This window comes from Electrophorus electricus, chromosome 2 (genome assembly GCF_013358815.1).
Source record: "Electrophorus electricus isolate fEleEle1 chromosome 2, fEleEle1.pri, whole genome shotgun sequence".
In the NCBI taxonomy this organism is placed as follows: Eukaryota; Metazoa; Chordata; class Actinopteri; order Gymnotiformes; family Gymnotidae; genus Electrophorus; species Electrophorus electricus.
This window is the reverse complement of record NC_049536.1, coordinates 14,252,080-14,264,151: the sequence shown is the minus strand read 5'-3', so window position 1 is coordinate 14,264,151 and position 12,072 is coordinate 14,252,080. Positions and strand designations below refer to the sequence as shown.

At 43.1% G+C, this 12,072-nt stretch overlaps 1 protein-coding gene across 1 annotated transcript in view; it reads right to left on the bottom strand.

Annotated features, from left to right (window-relative positions):
* The window catches only part of LOC113579983 (proline rich transmembrane protein 4), a 21,530-nt gene extending 9,458 nt beyond the window's left edge, over positions 1 to 12,072 (bottom strand). Inside the window, exons 1-3 of the mRNA XM_027014254.2 lie at positions 11,964 to 12,072; positions 5,640 to 6,753; positions 271 to 384 (exon numbers count right to left, since the gene is read on the bottom strand). Coding sequence (XP_026870055.2) covers positions 271 to 384; positions 5,640 to 6,666 — 1,141 coding nt within the window. The 5' untranslated portion in view covers positions 6,667 to 6,753; positions 11,964 to 12,072. The remainder of the gene's footprint in view (positions 1 to 270; positions 385 to 5,639; positions 6,754 to 11,963) is intronic.

Here is a 12,072-nt window from a genome sequence, read left to right as displayed (position 1 = left end):
CTGACAAAAAGTGTCCTTAACAAAGTTGGGAATAATAACTGAGTTAAATAATAACTAAGTGTTCGGTATTTAGGTATAAGATGTGATTATGATATTTCAAGCCTAATACAGTGCAGCTTTTGCAAATATTTTTCAGTAGCTACATTTTATAATATTTAATTGTTTCTTCAAACAGACGATTCACAGCCTGAACTTTACAATAGACGAGCTATAGCCATTTAGATTTGCTTTGTTGACTGTGTAAATGTTCAGTTTAATAGACTGGCTGACCTGTAGTTCCCAATGTTGTCATGCTCGGGGGGATGTTCTTTATACTGTCTCTCTCCTTTGCTGTAAGGGCTGTGGGTTCCTCGGCAGTCGTATCATCGTTTTCTTCTTCTGTTCCTGCATGGAACACAGAGGATACATGACTCAAGTTGTTGCACCCGGCAATGTCTGTCTGTGTGTAAAGCTAAAACGGATTGGGCCTGGTAGGTGAGATAATGAGATAGAGCAAAAGGGGTGGGGCGGTGGGTGTTTTCTAAACAAGTTCTGTCAAGGTAATCTCTTTAATGCACTTAAACATGTCTACCGAGGGTTCCTGCCACTGTTTAGGTGTTTGTGTTTCTGTGAGTCTTTCTGCATTCTAACAGGAAAACATTATATCTATGATACTACATCCTCCTGACAATACAGGTGTACGTACACCCTGACACAACTGTTTGTTCATTCTCTCCCCCTTAAAAAGGGTCCAAATGGCAACTGCTCCAACTTTGGCTCACACATTCAAAGACTTTAGCCAGTTTTAATCAGTTCTCAACTTCATTATGTTATTTATACATTTTGCCCCCCCCCCCCCCCCCCCATGATTTGGTTTTAAAATAAGATGGGATCATTGCTTCTGAATAGGTTTCTTCAGTTCTTGGTTGTAGGGAAAGTGAAAATGGCTCCAAGTTCATTCACAGTGACCACACTGACAAGACAGCTGATACAATCATGACATGATCCCTGCTGCTTACTGACCTCAGTAGAAATTATTCTCTTGAGAGTATTGCTGAATCAGTTAATTTATAGGCACACTGTTGCTTAATGTGTCAGGTAGCATGTAAAATGATTTGGTCATACTGTAAACTATAATGTGAAGATCATGATTTGGTGAGTGTATACAGATAATGGGCTTATTTTTAGCACTATGCACACATTCCTCTGGGCAATATACAACACACACACACACACACACACACACACACACACACACACACACACGAACACCACCAAAAAGCCACCACATTCCCATTCATCTATAAAGTCATGATGCATGCCAGGTTTTCTGTGTGCAAGCATATTTTTGACATGGACTGTGAATAGCGGAACACATCTGCTCAGGTCCATCAAGCTCTCTCCTTTGCTGAGGCTCTACTTCCTGCATTTGCTATCATTTACATAAGTAACCACCTGCACCAAGGCAGATAGCTAATGAGAGGAGAAGCCTGAGAAAATGCGTGCGTGCGAGCGAGCGAGCAAGTGCAGATGAATCCCTGTTTTTCCCTTGCTCATTCCATGATGCAGCAACTAACCTGTCAAACACTGCTAGCCTTTGGAAGGCTTTATCTCTGCACTAAAACCTTGAAACGGGATATAGGGCATGTTCCAAAATAACATGCATACAATGGCTATCACCACCATTTCATGTCAGGTCTTACATATTGTATATTGAGTATTATGGATGCAAAACACATTTTCCTGAATATCTCACAATGGCTCAAATTTCGTAACAGGAAGTGAATGGTCGAACAAAAGTGGATGGTAAAAGGCTCATCTGTGCGTATTTCTGGCTGTGCTCGCACTGCAGTGTGAGAGAATGGGTTTGTTACAAAGGATGGTGTGCTTGACCTCCCCTATGTTCATATCTGATTTCAATATATTACTTTAATTTGGACAATTTTGCATATAAAACTCTTTATATGTAAATTATAGCCATCGTTCAAGCAAAAGGTCAATTCCAGGACAGACACAAAAACATGAACTCTCCCCTTTGGGTCTGTGTTAAATATTTGACTAATGTAACTGATTTTAATTATACCCATTACCTAGTGTAATGCAGAAAGCAGTGATCTTAAGGAAAAAATTGTATGTGGTAAACTATTAAATCTGAGTGTATGACTTGTGATGTATCTCCAGGATGTCAATGACCAGTGCAAATTCTGCATCATAATGTGTGTACTTTAATTGATCGGGGCATCACCCTACCTCGTTCTCATGGTATTTTAGGATGCAACATTGCCCTCAGCTCAGCAGCAACTCAGGCACATGTAAAGCCTCCAGCAGCGCTGCTGTTAGGGTGGTTATAACATCACACACTCATGCCTGCACAGCACACTCTACCTTGCCACTGTCACCGCCGACTCACTGGTTTTATCTGGTGTTGGGTGTCTGCCACCCTAGCGGTATATCCAGTCAGTAATAGACCTAGAGACTAACCAATGAATAAAAGGAGTAGAGGGTGGGTGGACAGTTGTGCATGATAACATGCAAAATAAGTTACAGTTCGTAATTGTACAAAGATATAAAATGTACTTATAAGATGGATGGATATGCTAATTAGTCAGTGACTGTAGACTCAAGGTAGGTGGTCCTAATAAATTGGCTGGTGATTGTATTATGCCTGAATCACACTAGTGTGATGTAAGGCACCTAGATTTCCTTTAACGTGTAACACACCAGTGCAGGGTTTGCCAGTTAGGTAACTTGAGGTCACTTCCAAATCAGAATTACGAGCTTCTTATGGCACGGAGGACTCTGAAATCCGTCATACGAGGCGTTGTCTTCCTGTGTGTGGTGGAGCTCCATAAGCTGCAGAGGGCCATTTAGATAATGAGCGATGGGATTCGCGAGGTCATTTGTCATTCCCACTCCATTCATTTCTCCCCTCCCCCGACCTCTCTCTCTCTCTCCATCAACCCCTTTCCCTGCCTTCCGTCTGTGAATACGCTGCCGTGTATTCGCTGCCATCCCTCTTTCCCTTCTTTCCGTGGCTGGAGCGCTGTAATCCTAATCTGAGCATTAGAGTATTGCAGTTACACGGGTTACAGTGTGTGTGTGTGTGTGTGTGTGTGTGTGTGTGTGTAGATGCAGAAGAGCGTGGAAGAAAAGTCAAAGAAAGGAAGAATAATGTGCATATCTTATCTCTGTCGTCAGCCTCAGTCTCTGAATAATGCGCTACTGAGCACATGTTGTCATGACAACGTTGTGGTATTCACTCTGTATCCCTAACTCCCACATTGTTAAATGCTTCTTACATCCAGCATATCAGCTTGCTAGAAAACAATTCTGATAACTTCAAAGCAGGCAGGTGATATTTGATCATCGACAGTGAAGGAATGTAAAAAGTTTGTAAAATCCAGTTAGCCTTACAGTCAGACGATTATCTGCAGAGAAAGGATGTGGTCATCAGTAATGTTATTGTGAGTTTCCTCAATTATTTTTTTGGCTCCGTATTCTTTAAAATACAAGTGCACTGGATCCAGAACTCAGGAGGGGCATTTGAACAGAGCCATTTCCCTGGCATCTTTCTGACAGCATAACCTTCTGTCTCCTCTGCCCAGCCCTCATCACGTCTGCTTCTTTTACACCTCCCCCTTCCTGACCCTCGCTCTCCTGCGCCTCCAACCCCCATTTTACCCCTGCCTGCTCCTCCCTTCTCCTCCTCCATCAGTAATTGACCTTTCCCAACACAGCGTCAGTGAGGAGTGCCACTGTTCAATGTGCTGCTGTTTGCACCTTCAAAGAACAAGGTGACTCAAGCAGCAGTCGGTAATTTGCAGACACACACACACACTTACTTATTTGGGGGTTCTAGATGCATCCGCTGAATGCGCTGTATCACTGCTTTTGTGTTGTAAATGCACATCTCTTGCATTATGATTTGAGACTTTGCATGCTCCTCATTTTCAGTGTTTGCATAGTCCATTAAGTCAATCAATGTTTCAGTGTTGTTTGTTTGTGTTTGTGTGCGTGCGTACGCATACAGACACACTAATGAGAACAGAAAAAGAAAAAAAAACAGCTCTTCTCTTTCTCACTCAGCCTACAGTAATTTCTGACACTTATACACACACACATACACCCACACATACACACACAGTCTTTCCTGGACATGGTCCAATTCTTGAAGGAGAATTAAATAGCATTAGGCAGAGAGAGAGGGTTGGCCTGATGAAAAAGAAATGAAATGAAGAAAATCACCGAACAGACTGTGAATTCAAATGAATTCACCAAAAGGAGACCAAAACCATGGGCCGAAGCAGATTGCAGCTAAAGACAGAAGAAAACTAACTAAACAACAAGCAGGGGATATTACTGAGAGTGACTGAGAATAAAGGCACGAGAGAGAATGAGCGAGGGAAAGGGAGAGAAAGAATGAGAAATAAAGAGAGTGAGTGGAGAAGAGGGTCTAAATGGCAAGAGGATCATGTTCAGCATCTGTGAACAGGCTGCAGGGGGAACCAGATCATCCTCCAGGATTCATTGCTGTATGACTGAACCTCCATGTGAACACTGATAACAATCCTTTGCTGAGATCCACAGGAGAAAGCAGGGACAAACAGGTGATTGGACGATTCAGTCTCTGTAAAACCTCCTAGCTGGTTGCTTCCTTAATACATTGCCTGTCAGGCAAACCAAAGACCTATTGTGATCATTCACACTTCTATGTATAGTACACATACTCATAGAGAAGGACGACCACTGCCTTCACTACTGTCACCTGAAATAGGTGAAAAACAGGTGCTGGTATGATTGTCATTCCATGCACAGGTCACCGCTACTGTTGCTGACATGACTTCTAGAATGTGCTGTACCTTCCAGCATGAACACTTGTTAATGTTAATAGTGTCGTCTCAGATACATTCACACCATCACGAGGTGACGTGAGACCTGATTGTTGCAGTTGCTTGGAAATTGATGATATGAAACTGACACTGTGAGCCTGTATCCTGTAAGGCTGTCTGAGATATAAGGGGTATGTGTGTCTTACTCTTTTGACATTGGCATGTATAGTTGTGTGTCTTTGATTGGTAGGAGGGGTGTTCTTGCATTAATTATGTATTCAAACATGGTATGTAGAGTAAAAGGGGAGGGGCAAAACAGCTCATAAATGACATGTGCTTTGCATGGGCCTATGAAGATGAGGAATACTTTTTACATTTACTTAAAAATCTATTTATGGGTCCCACATGATTTCAGGTAGAACTAATTATGAAATTCTAACCAGTACAGACCCTCAGCTTCAGATGAGAATGATAATCTACATGGTGCCATCTCAATGCATGGTGATGTTGAGTGCACTTTACTACAGACAGAACATAGTCATGAACATTGAGTGGAACTGCACAGAGGAATGATTGTAATTCAACAGATTTTCAAACATAGAATAATAATCTAGAAAATTGAAAAGAAAATTGTCCTTTAAAGTAACAGTAAGATCACTAATAAGCCATAACAAAAACACTGTCATATTTCAGAGCCAACAGAAATCAATATATTCTTCCATCAGTAGCCCACAGACAATTTCATGGGTCATTACTGTATTGACTCTGTGGTCAATCACTGGGGCTGTATCTCGATAAGAACCCAAGCAGAGCTGGATTATACTGGCTTACCTCCTAATGATGAGATTGTGGTTAAGGGAATGTGAGTTAAATTTGGAACACCTGGTAATCCTTCTCCCTCCATCATGCTTGTAGTCAGTAGTAGGCGAGGAGATGTGCTGGTAGCCCTGTTGGTGTCTCCAGGCCCAAGGGCATGATATGAGGCAGTGACTGTGGTTGGAGACTCAGTTTTGGTGCCGACAGAACCCTCCGGACCAACGCCAAGGTCAGACTGCGACTGTATTCTGCCTTCGTTGGTCACTAAAGTGGGAATAGCCGGCTGTTGTGGCATGGTCACTGGCTGCGTTGCGTTTGCTGGCGTAGTCATGAGTCTGGGCACTGGCGACAGTGACACTGGGGAGCCAGTGGGTGTGTCATTTGTGGTGCTCTTGGCCTCTGCGTTTTGCACTTTGATAGACAGTGTGCTGCTCCTCTGGATTAGCTGTGTAGAGGCAGTTGGTATTTTTTGCATGGAGCTCAGAGGCAGTGCTGTGGATGAAAATCTCTCTGTGGGTCTTCCTTTGTTGGCAGGCCAGAACTCGAGGTCGTAGTTCGGGTCGTGCTCCTGCAAAGGTTTAGGTCTCTCTGTCTGTGGCTCTCCCCTGAGCACCTCATCTGTGGGTGGTATTTTTCCCCTTTGTGGATGCATAGTGCCTAAATGAGCATTGGTGGTTGGAGTGTCTTCAGGCTGGGTTGGGCTGAACTGGTGGGTGGGGCTAGTAATTGCCTCCACAGACACTATGTGATGTTGTGTGGTGATATCTGAGCTGCTCGGTGGGCTCTCTGTTGTCGATTGTGCCATGGATGCGGTAATCTTGGCCTCCCTGGCTCCTGCTGACGAGCTCCAGGGCAGTGTCAGAGGTGGAAGGGGCAATTTCATTGCTGGTATCCAGCTCCAGTAGGATTTACCTGGTGTGTCTGACAGTCCCTTTGATTTTGCTGTGGGCTTGGGCATGAAACTGCTGAATGGCCCAGCGTTAGCAGAGCTGAAGAACAAGGGAGCGGAGCAAAGCAGCAGTGTCGTGTGCAGAAGAAGCATGCTGCCTGCCTTTTACTGGCTGAGTCTGCAGGTCACATTGTGTCCTCCATTCTGAAACCCACCAGGCACATCGGGTCTCAAAGTGATCTAAAAGACAGATACACAAAATACACTGACATATCAACTTTTTTCCACAATCGTTTCCTAATACCAACTTGTAGCAATTTATACAGCCATTTGTAAAAGGTAACAGAACTTTAAAGTAATCAAAACAAATTTAAACCAGTGTTAACTAATTAATAAATCTGTGTAACTTGGTGTACCTGTAAGTTAAAACCAGTTAAGGGAATGAAAATGGATTATGTGTAGTGAATCTAAAATTTATCCTATTGCCTTGTTTTGAAGAATACAGTTGATCTTTCTGTGTGTGTGTGTGTATGTGTGTGTGTGTGTGGTGGTGTGTTTTTTTTGGGGGGGGTGGTGGTGGTTGCATTTAATGTTAAACTTTGCAGTGAGATCTCTGCCACATACCGTCTTTTGCTTGCTATTGTGACATGGTTCCATGCTCTATTGAAGCTCTAGATATAGGGCGCTCTTTAAGAGTATGAATGGGGGAGTGTCTGTGTGCATTTGTTGGTTGGGTGGGGGATGTATATAATTCGGGAGCTTTCTTGGAGTGATGGGGTAATTTAGGGCTCCAAAGCAATACACTGTTGCCTCAGTGAAGTGAGTGGAGCACCCATGGAATTTCTCTCAGAACCTAGACAGAAACCTGGGTGCTATGACCAGCCTTCCAACTCTCCCAACCCACATCCTTTTTCTCTCTCTCTCTCTCTCTTTTCTCTGTTTCCACCCCCTTTCCTTTTCTCTCCCCCTCTCCATCCCTCTCACCACCATGTCTTAAAAACACATGACTGATTTGTTCTTTAAACTGGGATAAACTGAACCCTCCCACTAGGAACAACGTTGGATTGTGCTCAATTTGCAAACAGAGGTGCAGCCATTTTAAACCTCACTTCTCCTCTAGGCCCCTTTGTTCTTTTCTTTTGTCTCGCTCTCCAACTCCCTTGGTGGCCTCACTGATTCGTCAGTATGGTTAGCCTTGACTCCTGTGCCTGTATCGACATGGATGTATAATCTGCCTCCTCCTCATCACAAAAATAACCTTTTACAAGGGCCTGTCTAAATGTACAAATTTCTGATCACTGATCACTGTGTTCATCTGACAACACTGAACCTCAACACCAGTTCAAAGCTAAATGTCAGATGGACAAATTTGAGAATCTTTATACAAACATTTCCAAATGTATTCCCTATATTGCTCTCTTTGACTTTGTTTCTATCTTTCCCTCTGTTTATGTTGATGAGGATAAGTTGATATATATACACATGCTCTTAACAACCGTTAGTGCTCAGTTTCTATTCGTAAGCTGGATATGTTTGGGTGGAAGAACTCTTTTGACCCAGCAGTGACATCACATCAGCACATGTAAAAAGTCAAGCAACACTGCTGTGGCTAATGCACTCATACCTGCTAGAGAGACAGAGAGACTGATATGGTAGTGGTAATGGTCTGCCATTAAAAAAATATCCAGCCAGCCATCATCCTATATATTCCTAATCCAGCAGTCTGACACTGTACATTAACATAAAGGAGGGGGCCAAAGACTACTGAGCATCAAAGCCACTATCCAGGATGAAACAACCAAGATCCTGGAATACACCAGGAAGATGGCCCCAAGTAATGAAGTGCTTAGTGAATACCTCAGACAGCAGAAACTGAGGAGGATGGGAATGAGGAGAAATAGAAACCATCATGGGAGGATAAACCCCTGCATGGTATGTACCACCAGTAAATAGTGGAAGTGACTGACCAATGGCTGGAAAAGTCTGGATTGAAAGACAGCACAGGAACAAGCTCTGAACACTAGATCAATAGCAGCTGGGATTTACCACACCAGGTAAGAGCCCACATGCTGGCTGTGCAAAGATGCCACTGAGACAATCCAGCACATAACAGTGAGATGCAAGATGCTAGCAGGCAGAGCACACATGGAATGCCATAACCAACTGACTAGCATAGTATACGGAAACATCTGTGCCGGGTATGGGCTGGAAGTTTCAAGGTCAAAGTGGGACACACCCCGAAGTTGGTAGAGAATGACCAAGATAAGATCCCGTGGGACTTGCAGATACAGACAGTCAAAATGGAATGGCTAACCAACCAGACATAGTAGTTATGGATAAACAGCAGAAGAGGGCCATAATGATAGATGTAGCAATCCCAAGCTATAGCAACATCAGGAACAAGGAACACAAAAAGCTCGGGAAATACCAAGCGCTGAGAGATCAGCTGGAAAAGATGTGGAAGGTGAAGGCAACAGTGGCTCCAATAGTAATCGGAGCACTTGGGGCTGTGATCCTCAAACTGGGAGAGTGGCTCTAGCAGATCCCTGGAACAACATCTGAGATCTCCCTCCTGAAGAGTGCAGTCCTAGGAAAATCTAAGATAATATGCAAGACACCCAAGCACCCAGATCTCTAGTAGAGGACCTGAGCTTGAAGAAAAAAGAGACCACCCGGAGACGAGTGAGTGAGGAATATTTTAAAAAAATAATAACACAACTAACGCTGTTAAGCATTTAGTCAAACAACAAAGTATAAGCAAATGTTTTTGAGGTAATTCAGTAATAGATGGTAAAAGATGGGGATAGACATTTCTGCTCTTAAAGCATGTTGAACTCATACAGCATACTGTATGTGTGTTATGTCTGCAGGGGGCCCATGAATCGAGTCAGCACCTGACTATCCCCATAATTCAGTGTTCATCATTACTCTAAATCCAACATCACGTAGCCCCTGACCTTCCTATAGTTCAGTGTTCATCATTCCTCAAAATCCAACATGAAGTATCAAGCACTTTTGCAAAACTTACATTATGTGGTGGGCAAGAAAGGTAGCAATAAATATTTATAAATTTTTGGAATAATTGGAATTTTTGGAATTGGAATAATTTGGAATATAAAATGAGTTAAAGTAAAATTGACTTGTTTCTCTTTCACACTCTATTTCTACCTCTCCTTCTCCCTCCATCTCTTTCTGTCTTTCTTTCTCAGTGCCATTTAGTTTGATTGCTCACTGTAATGAAATGCGCTCTCTCAAGTGAAAAAGATTACTAGATTCAAAAAGAGTCTACTTGACAGGACACGGAGAGAAAGAAAGTAAGAGACAATCAGTGCTTTGAGTGTTAAAGAAACAGATCAAGAGAAGTGAATTTCTTCTATACTGTAATCCTTCACTTTGTGTCTTGAGACTCCTTTTTACAGAATTCACATTTCTCTTGTGTCTTACTTTCATACAATTGTCATCTGTTTATAATATGCACTACTTTTCTTAGACTAATGTTTTTCTTTCTTACAATAAATAATGTTAATCTCTGTCACAGCGGCTTTAGTGCTTGATGTGTCCTACTCTTGCAAGGGCGAGTCATAAGGTCACAGTTAGACTGCTAGCATGCATATTTAGGCCTTTGCCATCTGGACTGAATTACATTTTGAATGCAATGAGTTAGCCAAACAGTGAGGATCAATCAGTGATTATTGACTTGGCCCCCAGTGATTGATGAGCTTTGGGGTGATCAGTGATGGAAGGGATAAAAAAGGGAAAACCTTTGACAAAGACCAATTAGAAGAGATGGAGACGTGACGGAGTCTGACAGAGGGTTCTGGAGAGGGGGTCTCCACTATAGGTTTAAAATGACTTTCTAGCACTGAGGCGTATCTCATGCTGATTGATTGACTTGTCACAACACCACTTTATGTCTAACAGGACCCTGTAAGTGAATGGAGGTGTGTGAAATCAATGACATACTAATAGGCTGATTTATGTCCAGTGAGTGCCTCTACTTGTGCAGGCCCTAACTCATAAATGCAGGCATAGTAGAATATTTAGCCCTCCCACGGAAAAATAACCATAAAAATGAGTTTCCTTTCTGGCAAAATGTTTGGCTCCAGCCAGTGTTTATACTCCTGCAAGAAGTAGTTCAAAAATCAAAGCCTGTGACATCTCTGTGTGTTTTTAAGCCGTGGTACCAAGGTATGTTGCAAGTAGTGTTGAAACCTCATTTCTCAAGTTGACTTGATAAACAGTAACCCTTGAAACATCAATGCCAGCAAGATTCCAAAAAGTATAAGCATACTTTCATGATTCTGTGATGCTCCTTGTTACTCTAGGTCTCTCTGTTTCTCCAACATATCAACCCTTTGTACCACAATAGTGCACTGAATTCTACTGATACCAATGCTCAGCCTCCCTTCAGCTCTGATCATGGCTCTACTTTCTCTCCATTCCATTCTATCCATTTCCATATTTGTGTAATTCAAGGAAGCAAACTGTACTACAAGCTGCTTTCAGTCACTGACTGACAGGCAAATGTTGTTTATTTCATGTTAGCCTCTGAAGTGTCACATCACACAGACAGACCAGTGCCTACATGGACCCCACGCAGGCTCACCGCCAGATCTGATACCAATCATGCCTGTCAGAACATCCTCGACTGACTGACGTCAATACCTGGACTGCGACGGCCCAGCGCAACCTGTTGATTGGTGACAGCTGATTGGGTGACTGGGTTTGTGTACAACGTCCCTGCAGTCTTTAGCTAAGCTGTATCAGCCAGTCACGCTGTGTTTGCTATTCTGGAGCGCTTGTGCACACACACACACGCTCTCTCTCTGTCTGTCTGTCTGTCTCTCTCTTGCTCTCTCTCTTACACACACACACACACACACACACACACACACACACAGAAAAACACGGTAAAACACTGCAGCAAGCGAGTAAATTATTCCTGCCTGTGAAAATGTGCTTAATGAACTGTCACATTAATGGTTTTATTGGCCATTCACTCGAAGCGTCTAGATCACCTGATTATTTCAAATGCTCTGTTGCAGAGCCAGACTTTCTACACTGGCCACCTTCACCATGGTTACCAGTAGAGCAGAATATTTCTGGCTAAAGCATATGATGCCTTAATACACATACGCACACATCTTTATCTGGGTTCTATCATTAAGGTGCATGAGCTGCAGTATGCGTGAATCTCATAGAGATGTCCTTGGACAGCAGTTAACAGCCACAAACACGTACTTGCACAGCATGGGCTGTACCTGCCCCTATCTGCAGATTTAACCCTGCCTGATCATACTGAGAAGAGGAGCATATAGGTTGGCTGCACTGTGAGTTTCTCTCTCTCTCTCTCTGTGCCTTTTTCTAAATCCCCCTGTGTGTCGTGCCTTGCCTGATGACTAGATCTTCTGTACAAGTGTCAGAGATCAAAAACAACATGTGTCACTCACCCTTTCCCAGCCTAGAAGGAGAGGATTTAGGGAGTCCACTATAAACACAGTCCAGTGCGCAGCTGCAGGAGAGAACTGCCTCCCTGTGCCTGTGGGAGAGAAACTGAGC